This window comes from Lepisma saccharinum, chromosome 21, assembly GCF_977018435.1.
Source record: "Lepisma saccharinum chromosome 21, izLepSacc3.1, whole genome shotgun sequence".
In the NCBI taxonomy this organism is placed as follows: domain Eukaryota; kingdom Metazoa; phylum Arthropoda; class Insecta; order Zygentoma; family Lepismatidae; genus Lepisma; species Lepisma saccharinum.
The window spans coordinates 2,025,757-2,048,445 of NC_139249.1; the positions used below are offsets into that span (position 1 = coordinate 2,025,757).

At 41.3% G+C, this 22,689-nt stretch overlaps 1 protein-coding gene across 1 annotated transcript in view; it reads right to left on the reverse strand.

Annotated features, from left to right (window-relative positions):
* Positions 1-22,689, reverse strand: part of LOC146004296 (uncharacterized) — a 953,900-nt gene that overhangs the window by 119,389 nt on the left and 811,822 nt on the right. The window contains exon 20 of the mRNA XM_083143016.1: positions 18,583-18,864. Coding sequence (XP_082999142.1) covers positions 18,583-18,864 — 282 coding nt within the window. The remainder of the gene's footprint in view (positions 1-18,582; positions 18,865-22,689) is intronic.

Sequence of the window (22,689 nt, forward strand, 5' to 3'; positions counted from 1 at the left end):
CGCCTATCAACAACATATACGGAGTATGTCTGCCCAAACATTCAAGACCTATAACATGCGACACTTTGTGCCGTGGCACATCGTAACGGAGTGGTTAGTACAGCACGCCGCGAAGTCAGAGGTCCCGGGTTCGAATCCCGGCATGGGTATGAGCAGGGGCGCCGACTTGTCAAAATTATTGCGGGGGGGGGGGCTCTGATCACTGAAATAAATTAATGAATTACTCCTTCCCTCCCTTTTTTAAGTTTTGGCCTCAGTGTTCGGAATCTCCTAAAAGCCCATGCATTCCTCAAACGTATTAAAACTTTCATTTACAGTTCGAATGTCAAATGTCAATTGTTCACGGATAGATATGTCACAAGTTTCGTCAACCATAATAGCAAAATATTCCCAACTTTTAATATCTGCTACCACGGAGCGCAAAACAGATCTCCTATCAATGATCTCGTTCTGAATGTCATGTGAGAGCCATTTGTAGCCCGAACGTCCCATCCACTCTCCTAGTTCATGCACATCTTCTTTTGAAACTCTTTTTAGTAAAAATGTTAACAATACTCATTATTATATACTTAGTATATAGTAATAAGTCATGCTGTCTCCGATCATAGACCCCCATAGTTGATGGTCTAGAACATTTCAAATGTGTATTTCAAGTTAAGTTCATGTGGCACAATTCATAGTAAACTTTACAAGAGGAGCAAAATAATACATTAGATGCTCTTAAGCAAAATTATTTGAGGAGCCCTGCCCCCACATCGGTATCATTGGGGGGGGGGGGCTCGAACCCCCCCAAGCCCCATGGAGTCGGCGCCTATGGGTATGGGTGTTCTTTGTAAGTGCTCTTTGATCAAATTTCATCATATCAATCATCTCCATCGTCGCGCTTAGTCAAAAAATGGCAGAAAAAAGCTTGAAACGTCGAAAAAACAGGAATTTCATCCTAAATATATGCAACCGCTCAGCACAGGCTCAAAATTGCCACTATAGTCCGCTTACCTGGTTTAAATCCGGCCCTCTGGATTACTTCCCTTGTAAAATCATTTCCAATCTCTCCTTCCACCTCACCCTGGGTGCCAAGCGAGCAGATTATATTAACGCCGGAATTACGAAAAGGGGGGGGGGGGGGTCGCATAACATTTATATTTTTTAGTCCCTTGGTTCGTTACACATGTACATAAAGTGAATAAAAAACTAGTTTAAAATGGACAGTATTGTAGTTCTTGGAGTTAATTCTTAAATTAGAACATTTCGAGGAGGATTATAAGGGTTTATTATATACGTTGTTTTATGTATATATTCACAAGCGTTTCCATGTGTGCATTGACCAAATCAACAAACTCTTAAATCAACAAAATTGGCTTACACCATCGGCACTTCTTTTACCGCAGAGTTAGCAAAACTATCTCTGCGGGCCTACCCTCAGCTTAAATGATATTCCGTTGATTACAATGTGTTTCCTTACGCCTTTACTATTTTTTTGGGGGGGGGGCATCAATTTTCGATACGGAAATATCCAAATTTTCATAGTTTTTCTAAAGGAGTCTTGGGACAGCAACAGGGGTTAGCTTATACCAAATGCTACATTCTTATACTGGGTGAGTCTGTTAAAAGAGGCCCCGTGAAAAATGTGCTCCTTGCATGTAGACAACCCTGGTACACCGAAGATAAGACCGGGGTAGAGAACAGCCCAGGATATCGGTGCCAAGCAGTTTAGACAACTTGACATAATCGTAAATGAATGAAAAATCTCTTCTGTAAATACAGTACAGTGTGACAACAACCTACCTAGAGGAGGTGCTGGGAATGGCTTCCGTTGACCTCGAGGCACGTGTGCTGACGATACCACATGTTCTGAAAAGCACGGGCGAACACATCCTGCGGGATGGCCTGGATAGCTGTGATAATGTTGTTCTGGAGTTCTTCGAGTGTGTGAGGGTTGTTGCTATACACCTGTCCCTTTAGAGCTCCCCACAAGGAGAAATCACAGGGTGATAAATCTGGAGGACAAGGTGGCCAAGGTTGGTTCGTGCCACGGATGATGACGCGATCAGGCGGGAACACTGACTCAATGCGCGTGATCGTTGCACATGCTGTATGCGCCGTGGCTCCATCCTGCTGAAAGTAAGCTTTCCTTCGCTCATCCTCAGTCAGTTGTTCAACAAACACGTTGAATATGTTACTGATGTAACGAGCCGAGTTTAGTCTCATGCAAGAACACGGGGATGATGCGGCGTGACAACACGGCACACTAGACACAGAGTTTCTGGGCGTTCAGTGGAACCTCCATGAACACGTGTGGATTGTCACCTGACCAGTGTCCAGTGTTCTGGAAGTTTATGTAGCCTGACAGATGGAACCATGCTTCTTCGAAAATGGACAAGTAACCATCCTGCAGCACCTCCGGAGCAATATTGGACAGAAACCACTCACAAAACTGCACGCGAGCTGCCTTGTCCACGTCCCGCAGCTGATGCATCACGGTAACTTTGAATGCGTGCAAGTTCAAGTCCTGCTTCAGGATCCGCATAGCGGCTGACAGGGACACCTGCGACTATTGTGCCAAACGCCGAGATGATTTTCGTGGACTGCCTATCATTAGCTGCGCTGAGTCGACCACCTTTTCCTCAGTGCGGACAGTCTTTGAACGTACTTTTGGCCTATTCAACACGGATCCGGTTTACCGCCATTTTGCAATCAGTTTTTGCATTACTGATTTGGTTGGGGCCTTCGCTGGAAGGCCATTCACCGCGAACTCTGTCGTAAACAAATCTGCACACTGTTTCCAAGAACCGAGGCGTGCATAAGTCTCGGCAACAAAGATACGCTGCTGCACCGTTAACACCATGCTGACCCACCGAACCACACTCACAACTCTCCTCGCCGCTCAACTGCCTCAAGGTCACTACTGGACACTTTCTTTTCAATCTCCCTCTATGTCATGTTGTCGAAAGTCGAAACTGCTCGACACCGATATCCTGGACTGTTCTCTACCCCGCTCTTCTCTTCGGTGTACCAGGGTTGCCTACATGCAAGGAGCACATTTTCCACGGGGCCTCTTTTAACAGACTCACCCAGTATCAGTGTAGCCACCAAAAGTGGACTAAACTCGAGGAAACTTCCTCGCCGTCGAAAAGATGGGGAAACACTGTTTTTTTTCTAAAGCCGAACTGGCCTATTTTTATAGTCGGGGAGGTACGTCCGTGGACGTGTCCCCCGTAGCACTGGAATTTTTAACTGCAACGTTCTTTTGAAAGATAACTCCCCCATACGGGAAGCTAAAAAAACAGGGGAATCTAGTATCCAGTAAAAATCACAATCGTTGTTGCACATACACTTACATGCAATAATAACATAAAAGTACACTCATGGAAACATATTAATTACCCTACACCTTGTAGCTGGCCAGCAATTATTAAATACAATAACACAAAACCAGTAATGGTCGGAGTTTCACACACACACACAGCGTTTGGTAGCTACATCCTGTAGCTACATCCTACGCTTGCCGATTGTCGGCATTTCTAGCAGAAACCACTCGGCGTTGCAGCTGGACAGAGTGAAAAGCTGGGGGAAACAGAGGTTAGGTTGTGCATAAGATAAGCGGGAATGCACAAATTCAACATCACACTAATCAGCACCACGCTTACAAAACAAGCTTCTTGCCAGAGGCGTCTCGTGAATGCATTTGGTGCATTCTGCGCATGCGTCAATTGTGGGAAAAAGGACAGCTTGCTCTGCAACGACATTCATGAGCATTTCTACATTCTAATTTCTTCATATAGGAGAAGTATTTTATTTACACGAGAGCGCTGAACTAAGCTTATATTACATTTCTTGGATCTGAAGTGAAAGAAAGTAATAATTAATAATTCTTTTCCCACAATTGATGCATCGCATGCGTTCACGAGACACGTCTGCGCTGACAGCAAGAAAACATGTGAGAGTCAGACCACAACGTGGCAACAGCACCTGCATAAGCGCCTCTCCGCTGGCTTCCATTCGCTCCTCTAGGGCTAGTCTAGCCTTCCGTGGTCGGAAAGTTTTGGATTGACCTTCTAATGACTTTAAACAAAATATATGATTTATATATAACTATTTAGGTAGATGCTAGCGTGCTACGTGTGAAGAAGTCTCATACTAAAGTAAATTTAGTTCAGGTAATATTTTTCAAACATCATACTTAAATCTCGAACGAGTCTGATCTCGTTCTGGTCTCGGTAGACTCCCTAAGCGCAACAATGCCAAGAATCATCACAGTGTTGCTAAGGGACTAAGGGAGAAACTATCAAAAAATTAACACGTCCCTTAATGCTATAAATACATATGGACACGAGACTCCACAGCACACACAAGATGGCGCTCGGATTATGGGAAATTCTTCTTTATCTACCACCTCAAGAATCAAATCCAAGTTTTAAAAAGGTTGATATAACCCCGTTTTTATTTTTTCAACGTACTATATTATCATTATAATATACAATTCCTATATTAAACGTCGCCTTTCGCAATACTATATTCCATGATCTTACATCATTTCTTCATACGAAAATCTGGATTACTAGTGTTGTCAATCAAGATTGCATATCTATGAAATCGCATTTTCTAAATTCTCTCTCATAACCGTTATTTCCAATCCCATCAGGCATTACCAATATTACGCAAAAAAATCACTGATTAGCATGGTATCGAAATTTCGAATGATAACTCTGCGAAAAAAAATCATATTCTTCCTTCCCAGAAATTAGTATTTTGAAAAAAAAAACGTCTCTCAGACTGCCTCATTATTTCAATCTCTGGAACTTTTATATACGAGAATAAGTTGACAACGTAAAATAATAAAAAAATATACCAAAGGATGAGCCTTCAAGATGCAAGAAACCTGATGTAAATATCACCTACGGTTTTCAAGGTATTATTATCTAACATTAGGGTTGTGCGAAATGCACGTACAGTGGGATCCATGAGTATTGCCGTGCAAATTGTCCATCACCATGTTCGTGCACTTTATTTGGCCCAATGAGAGCTTCAAGAATTAAAAGAAAACTCAAAACAAGCTGTTGACAACTTCTGCACCAGCATACATAAAAATCCATCGCTTAAAAGCACATAGGATGTAAGAGAAAAATTAATGAAAATAGTCATGGACAATTTGCCGAGCAATACTAGTGCATCCCACTGTACAATTAAGCTATTTTTTAACAGACAGAAAAGTACATTACTACCCATTACAAAACCATGAAAGTCATTTCCTACTACGTACGCATTAATGACACGATTCTGATCCTACAAATCGCAGGCTAGAAGATAAAACAATGTAGAACATGCCTTTTTTTAATAAGCGGGTAGGGAGAGGGAAGGGGTTGCGGTATGGATAAAAAAAACGCGCTTTGAAAGAGAACTGCCGCATGAACGAGCACGGTATCAGCGCTTCATTTGTTCCACGGCTGGAATGATCAAAGCTAATGTAATCTCAGCTATCGGTTTTTCGTGGTACAGATCACAGCGCCACGGACGGCAGCCCCGTCATTCACTAGATATGTGACGTCACAAGGAAATTGTCCGTTCCCCTCCGCTCTTCCGGTGGTGGTAGGGTTGGGGAGCGAGTTTATAATCGCACGAAGCTGGCCAACCTGTGCGTGATACCCCGATAAAGGTCTCAATAACGCAGGTTAACCGAATGAATGTGGTAAAGGAATTCTGATACCGCCCCCCCCCACTCTCGCCGCGTGTTGCGAGAGAAATAAAGTAGGGGGGAGCGACAGAGAATAGCGTTATTAATTTTGGTTTACTTTCATGAGAGAGCTGAAACTATTCTCATTTTCCCTCCTATTGTTGATAGAACCAACCTGCATTTGGTTGTTTAATGCCTTTCTATAATATGTACATCTTTCGCAAGCTCCCCCTCCCTGAGATATATGGAAAGACTTCATATAATTTTCAAATTATGAAATTATAGCGTGCGGTGAAAGACAGCAGATTAAGTGCCTATGCAAATTGTCCTAGTGCTGGGTCCCCCACTTTAAGTACTGCTGCCCCCGCCCGAGAGAAATCCTGAGGACGGCCTTCATCTTTAGGCTTATGGATGTCACACGTATGCACCGGCGTCTTGGCAGGGGACAGGGGGGCATGTCGCCCAGTAATCCAGGAGAATATACCAGGTGTCCATAAAATCCCTTTACAACTTCAAAAATTCACTACAAATGCAAATGATGAGATATTTGAGTGATTTTTTTTCTTGTACTCGTTTACTATTAAATTTTGTACTAATAGTCAATTTGTGTATTTCCGGTAACATTGTGAAGAAAGAGAGGTCCTCGAAAGAAAAATGGCTACTCCGGAAGAAAAGGCACAATGTGTGGTGTGGTTCATTGAAACAAAATCTGACACTCAGACTCATGAAAATGCAGGACTAAGTATGGGAAACAACCACCAGCACGTCCATCAATTCGTGAATGGCACAGGAAATTCATGGAGACCGGTACGATTTTGTATATAGCAAGAAGTGGAAGAAAACAAGTATCAGAGGAAGACATCGAATGTGTAAGGCATCCATTCGCACTGCTGCCAGACAGTTACAGCTACCACGATCAACAGTGCACAAGGTCATACACCACAACCTGCGATTGTATGCGTATGAAGTGCAAATGTTGCATGCCATCGAGCCCAATGATAAACCGAAACGCGAAACGTTTGCAGTGGACATGCTTCATCGAATATCGGAGGATGCAATGTTCCTGAACCGAGTGTGTTTTGCTGGTGAGGCAACATTTCATGTTTCCGGTAAACTGAACACATACAACGCGAGAATCTGGGACTCAGAAAACCCCCATGCGACAATGGACCCGAAATGAGACAGTCCAAAGGTGAATGTGTGGTGTGGACTGATGTTCAATCGAATCATTGGTCCATTTTTCTTTGTGGAGCAAACAATTACTGCAAATGTTTACCTTGACCTTTTGACTGAGTGACACCACAACTGGCTGACCTTCAACCAACTGTCCTTTATCAACAGGATGGTGCACCACCACATTGGGGATTAAATGTTCGTGATGTCCTGAACCAAACATTTACCGGTAGGTGGATTGGACGGGATGGCCCTATTCCCTGGCCACCTCGTTCACCAGACATAACGCCCCTAGATTTCTTTCTATGTGGCTACGTTAAAGACACTGTGCATCGAACGAATGTACGGAACATTACTGATCTCAAACAAAGGATCACTGATGCCATTGCCACCATTGATGAGGCTATGCTAGAGCGAAGATGGCGCAAAATCGATTTTCGCCTTGACGTCCTTCGTGCAACCAATGGTGCCCATATTGAGGTTTATTAAGTTATGAAAAAAAACTTCAATATATACTGCTACTATGTAATAAATTTCATTTAATTATCTCTTCATATGTGTTTGGAATAAAAGCTTGAAGTTGTAAAGAGACTTTATGGACACCCTGTATTATGTATATGGAAGATGCCAACTCCAAAACGCAAAGGGGCAGGTGTACAAATGGATGGCATGACATCACCAATTGACCAATAACATTTTTAGTGTTCTTTGACTTTTATTTTTATTATTTGGCGTCGTTTTTCTGCAACGTTTGGCTAATGGCAACGATGAGGATAAGTAGGGACACACATTTATGGTAAATAAAAACTGAGGAGAGCGGTAAATAAAATGTTAGATCAGCGGTATATACCAGCGGTGAAAAAAAAATTGCACACACTTTTTCATTATGAGAGGAAACAACATACAAAAGAGCTATAAATTGATAAACTACTTCATTTTTATATACTGTACACATACACAAGTACTTAGCTATCCAACCAAAAAGAAAACATCAACACAAAATCACTTCATTTCTAAATTGCATATCTCAAGTGATTTATTCATTGTATGTATTTAAAGGATATCCTTGCTGTCCAACAAATAAAATAATCACTACTGCACATACACAAACACATGTTGAAAATCGCATGATGATAAACAAAATTCATTCATGACTGAACACAAACGACACCATTGTTTCTCTTGATGTGCGGGAACAGACTAATCTTATCGCTGCTACAGCTAGCACGTTCAATGAAACTGGAAGTTGAGTAGACATTCGGCGGAAGAAAGGAATGCAGCTTGACAGGGAGAGAAATTTTCAAACTGAGATTATGTGCATGGGAAATCCCAATTTGCAGCGTCTTCCTGATGTGATCGAAGATAAAACGTTCTTCAGCTGCAAGTGGTAGGAAACTTTAGGCAAACGTTTCGTTACAAATCGACAGTTTGCGCGCACAACCTCGATTGCCGGTTTTTGCGTGTTTTCTACTTAATTTGATTATATTTCACGGTTATTTCGCGAAAAAGCGTTCATTTCGTGGAAAAGCACACATTTCGCATTACTTCGCGAATAAAACTCATGGATATTTCATCATTGGGGGTGTAGTTACGTGCAGAATGTTCAAAATTGAATCTTTTTTTCACATTTCGCGATTTCGCGCATCGCGAAAATTCAATGTCCCTAAGGATGGATGATTAGATGACGGACGCTCACAAAGAATGCCCAGGCCGGGATTCGAACCCAGGACACCTGGTGTCCCAGAGCGCATTGCTATCCATTCCGCTATGGACGTCGGCCGCGTTCTTGCAATTCTGTCACACATTTATATATTTTTCACTATTCTCTTTCAACTTAATCTAACGTGTATTTTTACTGTATATGCAATGTAAATATTTTAGTGAAATTAAAAATGTTGAGGTTTAAAGCAGGTTTGAGCACCTCGCTTGCATTTGTGGAGGCCAGAGTGCTCCGTGCAGAGGCGCAACTACGAATTTTTGTCTGGGGGGGATCAAGTACCAGGATAAATGTATATTATTATTATAAAATTATTATTATTAGTAGTAGTAGTAGCAGTAGTGGTATTAAATACGTTATTATCCTTGTAAATTACACAAAAAGGGGGTAGATGTCGGTGCTAAAGCATTTGTGTTCGAACAAACTATTTGAATTATTTGTTCAACACTTTCAATTTCACATTATTAATGGAAAACAAGCTCACAAACTATTTTTGATAGACAGAAAATGCATGATAAATGCAATCCGAATTTCATATTCTTTACATTAACGTGTATAGTATTCATGCACGTTTAACACATATGCAACATACTGCAACGTGCCAACACTAAATTGTGTATGTATTAAAAGTTTCTTTAATACATATACCGCGTGAGGCACCTAAAAGTACCACCTGAAATAGCGAAGAAACCAGAAACAGTAGCGATGTGAGGTTTGCGGGAAACAATAATATCAAATGGGGCTCGTAAATCGGAGGTATGGGGTGGGTCGAAAAATATCGACAAATGGGGCATCTGGAGCAAAGTCATATTTTTTTAAATGGAACGATATACAATAACATGCATAATATAAAAGAGCACACACAGAGAAACACAACGCCGTTGGTCTCATGCGTCCACTGCACATAGGAACGAAGATATGGCCATGTGAAAATATGTAAACAAACTAACAAGTGGCCCACTTGACCGTCAGTACCACGGCATGTAAGACTTCTCAGGTGCCTGACAGAACTGCCTTTACGCAGAGCAAGTTTTGATAGCAGGTCCACGAGATCGTGTTAGTTCATAGCAAGCAGTCGTAGTGGTAAGAGCGAAGATTATGGTGTTCACAAACATAGAAAAAGTGGACATGATCCTGATTTATGGGGAATGCCGGAAGAATGCCTCAGAAGCCTACCGTGTGAACGCAGAGAGATATCCGGACAGACGACAGCCATATCGACGTCTGTTTGGTAAGTTATTTATTAAATTAAGAGACACCGGAAGTGTAACACCACGAGCACGTGTGCGGAACAAGCCAACTACAGGTGAGGCAGGTGCAACAAATGTTCTCGCCGCTGTTGCTGTGAATCCGCACGTTAGCTCCCGTGAAATTGCCAGGGATGCTGGGATGAGTCAGCGAAGTGTATTGCGCATTCTGAACACACACAAGTTTCACCCATATCATATCTCCCTCCATCAGGAACTTCACGGGAATGATTTTGTGGACCGTGTTCGGTTTTGCACATGGATGTTACGACACGACACACCCGATTTGTCACGTATCCTCTTCACTGACGAGGCAACTTTTACCAATCATGGAAATGTCAACGTAAGGAACATGCACTATTGGTCGGTGACAAATCCACATTGGCTTCGCCAAGTGGAACGCCAGCGCCCATGGAATGTGAACGTGTGGTGTGGTATAGTGCGTGAACATCTCATTGGCCCTTTTTTATACAAGGGACACTGAATGCTGACCGATACATACAGTTCTTACAACATGAACTGCCTGTACTATTGGAGGACATACCACTTCAGACAAGGAGGGAAATGTTGTACCAACATGACGGGTGCCCAGCTCACAGTGCAAGACGCGCTACAGCATGTGTGGAAAATACATTTCCAAATCGTTGGATTGGACGTGGAGGGCCTGTCAAATGGCCGGCTCGTTCCCCAGATTTAAAACCGTTAGACTTTTTCCTGTGGGGAAAGCTGAAGGACATTGTCTACCGGGATGTGCCAACAACTCCAGAGGATATGCAACACCGCATTTCTGCGGCCTGTAGGGACATTTCCTACGAGATGCTACATTCTGTGCAACGATCTTTGCGTGGGCGCCTCGTTGCCTGTATCGCAGCTGACGGCCACCACTTTGCACATACACTTTGACAGGTTTTCGCTTCTTACGCAGTGGTTCTTCGACATACTGTCATGATCATTTTCATTATGCTGTAACACTGTCAAATACATGGTGCTGACGATGTCTACTGTATTTTTCTTCCTTTAACACGTTCTGTCTTCATCTTGTCCAATGGCTTCCGACATCTCATACTTGTACATGCCGTGGTACTGACGGTCAAGTGGGCCACTTGTTAGTTTGTTTACATATTTTCACATGGCCATATCTTCGTTCCTATGTGCAGTAGACGCATGAGACCAACGGCGTTGTGTTTCTCTGCGTGTGCTCTTTTATATTATGCATGTTATTGTATATCGTTCCATTTTAAAAAAATATGACTTTGCTCCAGATGCCCCATTTGTCGATATTTTTCGACCCACCCCATACCACCGATTTACGAGCCTTATTTGATATTATTGTTTCCCGCAAACCTCACATCGCTACTGTTTCTGGTTTCTTCGCTATTTCAGGTGGTACTTTTAGGTGCCTCACGCGGTATACACAACATAAGTATATTATTTAAATATATTACACAATCAATTGATCCACCTCATAATAAACCAACAGCAAGAATTATATAAATTGTCTCTCAAATGTACACGCTCCCTTTCCTCAAAACAATTGTTTATGTATTTAAAGGAAGTCTTACTTCTGCCTGGGGTAAAGTACAGTCTTGGACACTGCTGGGTTGTAACGACCCTATTGAAGAAGCATTGAAGCAAGCCATCCATGTCTAACCACCAAGCGCCTTGTGACTAGACAACCCAAACAGCATTGCAATTCTGCGGCTTGTATACCAGTCACGGGTATACGTCGTACATCTCTGTAAATTGAGTAGTGATGCCAAAGAGAAATACGAGATGAAGATTGTCGATCGTAATGTCTCGTGTTCTCGACACGCCCTAATACTAGGTCCACGTTACGTTCCATTATTTAATGTTGTTTGGGAACGAACCTGACGGACTGGGTTTATATTTTCACTCCTTGCATTACAGTAAATTCCATATTTTACAATTATATTAATGCTTTGAATAAAAATAATACCCAGAAAAACATCGAGCACACGTGCACACCACTCTTCTCACACACATGCACGTGAAAACAAACACACAAAGCTAAGTTTTAACTTCGAAGTGAATGTCCAAGTAACAGTAAAGGGAGAAGCACGATGTGCGAAACGGAATTTTTCACAGAAAGAATGCGTCTATTTTTGACATACGTGGTTTCCATTAATAGACAATGAAACAATTATGAGAGAAATTAAGATGTATTTTCGTCTTAAGGTGTTGAGGAAGGAAACAGACTGACTGGAAAAAAGAATACATGGTGTTATTGATAGAGTGTTGGTTAGCGTACAGAGCTTTCATCAGTGAGGTCTAGGTTCGATCCCCACCAAGGACAATTTTTTTATTCTTTTCTATTAATGAAGAAGTATGTAATATTGTTTTCTAGGCATTTTGACGAAAGGATACACATCAAATTTGTTCGTTTAATCTGTATTTTCATTCTTCTAATAAGTTCTCTATCACAAGGGGATATAGAGATTCTCTATCTAGGCGATGGATATCTTTCCAATGGTTCCGTACCTACGATTCTCCAGTCCCTTCCACCCACTTGTCTTATTTATGTACTTTATTCATATCAGCTCAAGAAATACCATGAATCTAACGAAAACACACAGATATAGTTAGAACAAGAAACACACCTCGCGTTGAAGGTTCCAGACTCGAGTTCTGGCTATTTGGCGAGGGTGATTATTCTTGTGTGTCTGTTTATCAACTTTGTCTAAAAAATATTCCTCATTATTGTCGCGATTAACCTAGAGATAGACCAAAGAGACTGAAATAACAAAACTGCAGAAAATGCAAGACACATCTGCCAAGGCATGTTATACCTTGGGAATTAGCAATCTGCAAATTTACTTGCGTTTCAGTCGACTACTTGCGAAAGAGTTTCGTGTTGTCTCGTTTGGAGTGTTGGTTATCGTATCGGAATAGCATGCGCGCAACCCGAGTTTGAGCCCAACGGAAGGATTTATTTTATTATTATTATTTGTCTGATTTCATCCAACCTTATTTATAAAACTGAGGTTTCTGCAAAACATTTTCAATTGCATGCCACTTCGTATGTTCGTAAACGTATAGCAGAAAAGATGAAAATTTGATGTTCCGAAGCGACGATGTATTTGTGCATGTGTTGAAAATACGCAGTATTTTCAACACATGCACAAATAAGTATTAGCGAAAAACATGCAGCGACGTGATCATTGAAAACGCTTCCTAGTTGTCTGTGTTAATATGACAGTAGCTACATTCTGTCATTACACACCAACTTTCAATTTTTCAAAATCGTGAGTGCTGTCTAAAGCAATACTTTGATACTTGCGTTTGCATGTTCGAATCTAAAGTAATACGAAACTTTTTTTCCCCAACAAATTACATTGAAACCATTAATAACTGTTTGCAAAGTGATATTGATATCATATATGGAAAGAATAAAAATGGAGAATTTCGCTTAAAACAACTTTTAAATATTTTAAATTATGTGGATATCTGATGTGAAACGTACGATGCACGATCAGAGATATTGTATATTCATTTGAATTACTCCGGTGATGTAGTGTCGACTATAGAGCTTATTCCCTCGTGTTTGTGTCCAGTCTTTTCGCTTTACTGCCTGAATTCACTCATTTTTCCGCATCGGACCTGTCTGAAAACTATGTATAGATACCGGAGAAAATAATATTGGTTCCCAACCTTGTGCTTCATTTTTTACAGCAGTTGGTAACTGACTTTTGTGAAGTGAACTTCTTTTAGGAGCCATTATTTGCAATTTCAGTAAAACTTTTCAACTCGCTCTCAGTACCGTACGTACGTACAGCACCTAAAAGATGTTCACTTCACAAAAGTCAGTTACCAACTGCTGTAAACAATGAAGCTCACACTTGGCCCACAGTACAGTACAGAAAATACCAATAATCAGATAACAATGCTGCAGTAAGATGCAATTCTTGAAGTTGCTGAATGATGCTCAGTTGACCTCCTATACGACAATCGCACACAAGCGTTCTGTTGGTTGAAAATAACAATAATAATCAGACTACAATGCTGCACTCGGATGCAATTATTGAAGTTACTGAACGATGTCATTTAAACTTGTTTAATATTTCTATACAGAATATAGTTTTTACATTCGAGATTTAAAAAAAAATAACATTTTACTAAAAGTGTCCAGAATTAATGCCACTACTGTATTTTACGATTCGAAAATCATAATTGTCTAAAGCACGTGTGTTGACTATATTTAAAAATTGAAACTGTTTATAATCATCCATAATTCCAAAAATTATAATTTTATTAGTAACATATTTACTAACTTCTAAAGTCTTTTCTTGAACGACACTTGCAAAAGTTAATAACAAAATACAATAACTGTGCATTTCAGTATTGTAACTGTTGTGCTGGATATGCACTCGAATAGCATAATAAATAAATAATAATAATAAATTTAGAATAAAATTTGTTTATTTCATTCATTAGTTTAGTGATTATTTATTGTATAACATTTATAACAGTTGTAATTATTATTATTATTATTATATCTACTATTCTACTTTTATTACTGGCCTTTACCCCCTACAAAAATTTCTGACGACGCTCTCTCTAAGCAATATGATAAAATTAAAGGGGCTGTGTTTGACTACACAATGTCGAAAAATATACATTATTCTCTATATCACTCAAAAATTTCAAGTGATCCATTTTGTATCCTATCTTTTATAAGAAAATAAGCTCGGTGACGATCTGTATTCCACTTGTTTACATTGGAAAATTGCCCAAACCGGAAGTTCCTTTCCCGCCATCTATAATCGAATTGTCTGATCGATTATTTTTTGTTTACTCAGGTGTTTTTCACTTACGTCACAAACTGTTGCATTGTGGCTTCGAGCAGCCATGATTGAGTCCAGTTCTTGTAAGCGCACGGAATTCAAGCGACCGGGCGGGAGATACTAACGCAAGACATTTGGAATTCAAAACAAACGCGCAGTTATTCAAGCGGGCGGGCGAGAGATACTAACGTAAGACATTCGGGATTCAAAAGAAACGCGCAGTTATTCAAGCAGGCGGGCGGGAGATACTAACGCAAGACATTCGGGATTCAAAACAAACGCGCAGTTATTCAAGCGGGCGGGTGGGAGATACTAACACAAGACATTCGGGATTCAAAACAAACGCGCAGTTATTCAAGCGGGCGGGCGGGAGATACTAACGCAAGCCATTCGGGATTCAAAACAAACGCGCAGTTATTCAAGCGGGTGGGTGGGCGGCAAGACATTCCGGATTCCAAACAAACGCGCGGTTATTCAAGCGGTCGGGTGGGAGATACTAACGCAAGACATTCGGGATTCAAAACAAACGCGCAGTTATTCAAGCGGCCGGGCGGGAGAGACTAACACAAGACATTCGGGATTCAAAACAAACGCGCAGTTATTCATGCGGGCGGGCGGGCGGGAGATACTAACGCAAGACATTCGGGATTCAAAACAAACGCGCAGTTATTCAAGAGAGCGGGTGGGCGGCAAGATATTCGGGATTCAAAACAAAGGCGCAGTTATTCAAGCGGGCGGGCGGGAGATACTAACGCAATACATTAGGGATTCAAAACAAACGCGCAGTTGGTGCAGATGTAACGAACGCTACTTGGTGGATATATCCTTGCAAACGAAAAATAAAATTGGCCGCAAACATGGCGGCTGTGCGCTGACGCCACCTATAGACTGTGTTATTCTGGGCTAAAACGGACTTCTGCATACAAAATTAATAAAATCGTATTAATTTGCAAGAATTTAAGATCAAAATATTTACATTTCAGCATCATTCTGCGCAAGAATGTGTAGAGAACAGCTAGACTGAAATTTCACTTTTAATTCCTAGAGATCCATCCATATCTTCTGTGAAGCATAACAAAATGAGAAGCATCATTACTAGGGAGCGGAAGTTGATGACATGTCTTCTTTTTTCTAACATCTCGGACACGATGCCCATTAGATACACACAATATTACACTTCGTCTAGAACCCAAAAAAGGAAATTTTAAAGTGCATTTTTTTTAATTTTCAGGTTTTTGGTCATTTTCCCCGATTTTCGGCATTTTTCAGTCATTTTTCGCAACATTCGGTGTATTGTTTCGTCATATTTTGTCACTCCTTTCATTTTGGTAATATTCTTGATTCAGTGTATACTACTTTTTCATTAAATTGTTTTAAAATTATTCGGTTGTTTCCATTGGAAATCCTCGTTGCATATTTTAATTGAATGTGCATGTGATATCATTTGGTGCTTTTCTTTTTTGAAAGAAAGATTGCAGTTTGTTTAATTTCCTTTTCATTTCAACTTTTAACTCACAAATTTAATGGTCATTTTTTGCATATTTTTACGTCATTTTCCCTAAATTTTTTAGGACATTCTATAGGTCATATACCTATATTTTTTAGGTCATCAACTTCCGCTCCCTAATCATTACACTACTACAGTTCCAAAACTCACCGGGTGAACAGGTAAGCAATACAAAGACAGCTTCTGTCCACTTAACAATATATGATGGCATCAGACACGCAAAACAATTTCTGAAGCAGTGCTTGGGAGCCATAACAGTTTCCCTTCATCTGTTGCCCCTTTCAGCGACTGTCCACCACACGCACAGCCTTGTGTGATCCTTTGAGGAGGACGTAATGATGGAAACTCTACGTGCAGGATTCTGTCCCCGCTCAAAGAGCATAAACTTCTGAAAACTTCCCTTTAATAACCCGTCCCGCAATTAGCTTTGTTACAGGGACTGCCCGTAGAGATGCTTTGGCGATATCGCATCTTGGGCCTCCATGAGTGACCACGATACCACGCTGGGAATCTGTTTGCGTAGGGCCACTGCCTCAGTAGCTCCATCATGAAAGCACCAGAAGTATTTTTACTAGGATAAATTGTCTATGAACGACTCAATCGTTAGCGAGCTAAGGAATTTAGTAAAGGCTGTTGTTCTGTACGTTGTCACGTCTACAGGGTGTTTCCGGGCTGATGATACAAACTTTCAGGGGTGATGGAGAAGGGCACATGTATCAATTTGAGATAAGGAACCCTGGTCCGCAAGCGACTTAGTTATAAGCGAGAATCGGTGCATGAAGATGTAATACTTTTATTATATGCACAAGTTTCACAAGCTGATACATTCACAACAGTTGTTCAAAGTGGCGTCCCCAAGTTTCGCTGCAGGTATGACATCGTCGCACAAAGATCTGGCGAGAATCCTGTAGAGACTGAAGAGGATCTCCTGGCAAGAATTCTCGCTGCCTGTGACATTGTTCGAACGACCCCGGAGTAGTTCCAACGGGTACGCCAGAACTTTTATCCTTATCTCAAAAAATGTGCCCTTCTCCATCATCCCTGAAAGTTTGCATCATCAGCGCGGAAACACCCTGTATACCTTTCTATCACACATGGGGTACACCCAGAAACTTTTCTAAAAGGAGACAAAATCGAAAAGTTGTGTCCATTACGTACTCTATGGGCCAGCCAAGAGTTCGGTTATAATTTGGGGTACTAATTTTCCTTTATACCACAGTTGTATGGGTGTGTAAGGATACAAAAAAACCATGATTGCATCTCAAAGTGAAATAGAAATGGCGGCAATCCAAGATGGCGGATGTTGACATTTGAAAAACTACTATAACTCATAAACTAATGATCCGATTTCAACGATTGTTTTTTCAAATGAAAGCTTAATATGAGTTCTATATTTAAGGTTGTCTTATGTTTTCGATAGGGGCAACCGTTAAGTAGTTAATCACGGAATAGTAAAAACAAATCGTACTTTTCACTAAAGTATTTTTATATTGTGTGAAATATTGACGCATGATTGTGTTGAGGGGATAGAAAGAAAAACTGACAAGCAAGATAAGAGAAAGAAAAATGAAGAAACGAGAGAGAGAGAAAGACAAAGAGAAGTAAAAAGAAAACGAGAGAGAGGACGGAAAAGCGAAGAAAGAAAGGGAGAGAGGGAGGAATAATAAGAAGCGAGAGAAAAAGAGAAGGAAACAAAGAAGAAAGGAAATACAAGAAGCGAAGAAGAGAAAGGGAAAATATACAAGAGAGAGAATTATCCATCTGAGGTGTGTAAGGTCGTTTTAAAGGGAATGTATGTTGCCGGCCTCCATGCGCGCTACGATGCCAGGAGTCCCGGGTTCGAATTTCGACCTGGGCATGGGTGTCCTTTGTGAGTGTCCCTTCATCAATTTCATCATATCTTCACCCCTCTTCATCTTCGCGATTAGGCAAAAAGTAGCAGTAAAGCGAAGTAAAATAAAACCAACACAAATTAAAATAAGGGGGTGTATAGATGAATTTGTTTTCAAAATGACCATTATTTGGGTCCTTGTTGAAAATATTATTTGGTGTTGGGAATAGGTATGGACAGTATCGTGCCCAAGGATGGGTTGGTGGGGGTCATAACCCCGCCATTGGCCCAATATTCCTAAAAAAAGAACTTTGAAGGCAGGAAAAAATGGCAAAATGAGGACTGACTACTTAAAAAATGTACACATAACCCCTCCCTTTCAAAAATCCTGGGCACGCCACTGGGTGGTAAGAATCAGAGTTCGGTAATCTGCAGATCGGAAGTCCACGATCATAGAGAAATGAATACACCATTTCACAGCATGGTTCTAAACGAGACACACACTTGCAAAAGTCATAAATTGGACAGACCTAAGCTCGTGAACCATAAAAGCGACTGGGTGTCCATGACACTAACAAAAAAGGTGCTGAAAGGAGCATTACGCGGCAGATAAGATAAGAAGGACTGCACATACCTTGATCAGCTTTCCCATCGTCTTCGCGCCATGATAGCACGGTGGTAAGCAGTCCTCGAGCCGACCGGCGGGCAGGAAGGGGACCTGCGCCGAGCTGGACGGGTAGCACTTCCTCAGCAGGCTGGTCTTCATCTGCCCCTGCACCTTGACCCCCGTCCCCCTCTTGCCAAGGGGGGCGTCCCCGTCACCCTCCTCGCTGCCACCTTCAGTCTCTTCCGCCAGAGGGCTCACGGGGCGCGTCATTCGCGGGCTGAAGCTTGGGACCGGAAGGAGAAAGCTTTCCTGGAAGAAACAAGATAAAAGGGGAATTTTAAAAGTCTCCGGGCCACAAACTGATAATTATTGACACGAGATTTTTTTTACTGAAAAAAAACTCTTCTTTTGGGTCATTGGATCTTTATCAATTGCGTCATCGACACCTCTCAGGGTCTTCTAAAGTTACAAGCTGCGAAAAGAGAAGTTGAACGGTGACCCATTTTTCACACAAAAGACCCTCCAGGACAGCAAGAATTTCCATTTACTTCACAAAAATCCATCATTTCCAAAACTCTTAATTTCGTTATAGCCCCGTCTAGTGCGCTGCACTTTTTGACACTAGGTGTAGTCCAGGTGTATCCCGGTGTTAGGCTGTTGCAAGGAAATGACGTTCAACCAAGTAGAGGGAAAGCCGTGTTCAAGTTCAGAAGATTCAACAAATGCCTGTCTGCTGCTTTAAACGGTCATTTTATTAGTTAGCACGTACCACGTGACCATACACCACATATTACACCGCTACAGAACATAGTGCAAACGGTGCAGACAACAAATCAACGAAGTAGAAGAGTCGGTGTTGCACCGTGTAACCAACTAGACAAGCAAGTGGAGAGAGAGAGTCAGAAAGTGCAGCTAAAGCCCGCATCACACAGAACTGCATTTCCAGTAAGTATGCCCTAGTTGGAGCTGGACTGGCTACCCAATTGGTAGTTTTCGCCTCACACGATACTTATCAGCACGATAGACTTTTGTTCCCATACGAGAGAAGTTGTAATGGCGGCCGCGTGAGATGTAAACAATATACCACTTCACATTTTTAAAAGCCGATAACTATTCAACCGAGAGGAATAACGTTTCGTATAAAACGTTATTAGGTACAAAACAATGGCGCTGCTAAAATACATACTTTACAACGTTTACTGTACACGTATCGAAGAATATTTTAGTTGTTTCAAATGTAAACACCGTGCACTCAGCATAGATGGTGTAACTCAACGCCCCTTTCATGCTGTATACGTTATACATTGCTGGAGTGCACACTCACAGATTATCTTCACATGGCGAAACTTTGCTCTGATTGGCTGTTCCACAGAATCAAGTCGAGGAAAGCAAGTAGCAATTAGAACATGTCCTATTCCTCCAAACCAGTCAGGCAGTCAGCGAGGCGGCCATGATTGCTACCTAGAAAGTTAGTTCAGCGCCAACTAGGGCATTCCTACTACAAATCTAGTTCCGTGTGATAGGGGCTTAACTATACTGAACGCAACTCCAACTGGCGGCTGGGAAACAGCGAATCAGCGATCAGTTGAATTTTCTTCGACTGAGATCGGTTATTTTCGAGTCACAAGGCACCGAACGTTGTTCCCGGGACGAAACAAATAATCGTTGGGTACACCACATGTTGCCAAACGTACCGTAAGGCGAGAAAGAGTCTTCTTGGGCAACGATATTGTCAGCACCAGAAATCAGCGGGGGTTGATAGCACAACTGGACACGCTATCCTGAACGATCAAGTTTCCGGAAGGACCACCCACAGGTCGGAATGCAGGCGGACACACAGTCATATAAAGACAACTGGCAAAAAAGAACTACGCTTGGCAACGTTGCTTCGGGAGAGCAATGTGATCCCTTCAGCTTTTACTTCGCAACTGAGTTTGTTGACATGATATGTCACATGACCGACCACCTTTCCAAAAATAACATAGCATACCCTAGATGGCATCCGCTCTCATCCACATCATATTTCGGGGCATTTGAGTTTGTGTGTGTCAGCCCGCTAGCCTTTTATGCGGTGGTTCCACACTTTTGACCCACCCTGTGTTCTACAAACGGCTCACATTCCAAAACCTGTTTTCCAGCACGTTACTGCACACAAACGTCTTAAACCACACGACAACAGCCGAGTTCCAAGAGCTCTTTCCATAACAATCATGAAATGATTTTTTCTTTCTTTCTTTTGTTTCCCGAAGATTGAGGGTAACCTTACAAGAATCAAGCTCGTGGTTTTTGTTTGCAGTTTCACTTCTTATCAAATTTTCGGTCAAATAACTCGTCGTTCGTTCGCTTGTTGTCGAGTTTGAAGCCTCTTCCCAGGAGAGGAAACTCCGATAATGCAATTTTATTTCCTCCCTCAAATAAAATTGTCTTGGCTTGAGACGGTGGGAGGGGGGCGACAGGCCACAGACTTCTTCCTCAATGTCGATCCTGTCTTCCTTGATGTTCCCCTTGGGCCCTCCCCACCCCTTTACTTCATTCTTTCATTCATCCTCCATTTCTCTGGGTTTATTGTTTTTACGTTCATGGTTTTTCATCCCGCTCCAGGAAGTATTGCTACGATATGTCTACATTTTCATTTTCACTATATTTTTCTTGCTTTTCTCATATTTATTTCTTTCTTATGTATTTTTCTTCAGTATTTTTCATAACACTGCACATATTTTCTTAGAGGTTCTGTCTATTCTGCGCTTACAGTGAGCTTACTTCCGTTGCTGGCTCGCACCGCCTTTAGCGATTTCTAGCCAACGGTGCCGAGATCTAATATTGTCATGAATCTTCCAACACATTGATATCGTACGCTTTCTTCAGGATGCTATGTCCTTCCTTATCACTTTGGGAATGCTGTCGTCCTTTCTGCTTCTATGGTATTACGAGGTCTTGTTCTAGCGGGCTGCGTGTGTTTACATTACAATCTTCTGTTTTCGGGAGTAGCTATATAGTGTCCACGTAACCGCAGTACGAGGTTCAGAGATTAATGTTGATATGGATATGGGAAATTGGAATTCTTACACGTTGTGAAGGTTTTTATGCAGAGTATCACGATGTTTTTGTCGTAATTGGCATTGGAAGAACAAGTGATTAATTGATTTTATACAGTGGCGGCGATTGAGTTCCAAAACTGCGGGGGGGGGGACAAGGACAATTTATTTTCCCTTGGTAGATAAGGTTTAGCATAGTGCGGGAGCAAAAGTGGCAAAAAGTGGGGGAGATGCCCCCTCGCCCCTCCCCTAATCACCGCCACTGATTGTATACTTTCTACGCACTGGCAGGAAGTTGAAGCAGCTTATTTCCGTAATATCCCTGGTTGTTATGCGTCGTCTGTAGCTTGGGAGCGAGTCATAACTCTTGTAGCATCCAATCAACAAGCGAGACGCTGACGTAATTTCAACCCAACACCTATCGCTAACCCTCTTATTCATGCTCTACACTGTTGGTAGGCTCGCTCACTAGGTAGAGTAAGATTATTTCCACACCTTCTCTTGTTCGTTCGTGGCAAAGTATTTGTAATTTTTTTTCATTTATCCACACGGCCTCTAAAATATAACACAAAGGCCCAAATTTTGGACATTTTCGTTCTAAATTTACCCTTACACTCACCTAAATATACACGTAAACCTCCTCCCCCGCATGGAGTATTCTGGATAAAGTCTGAAGCCAAGGACTACAAATTGTAAATACGGTCACCCCCCCCCCACTCACACACACAAATATATATAAATATATATTAATTATTATATGATATACATATTTATTATGATGCTACATATACAATTACGTATATATATATATATATATATATATATATATATATATATACACACACACACACACACACAAAGGCATTTATTTTTTACTTCTATATATCAGATGTGGCAAACTAATTTATTTTACCAACTGGTTCGAAATGTTAATAAATTGCAAAATGGTTGAAATGGTTTTATTATGTTTAAATTTTGTTTTCATTAATAAATCAATTATATTTCATACTTATATTTGTCTTAAATTGTTGTTACTTTTATTGTGTATATATTGTTATTGGTGTAGATCTGTTAATGGTCTCTTGAAAGCGAGAGAAAG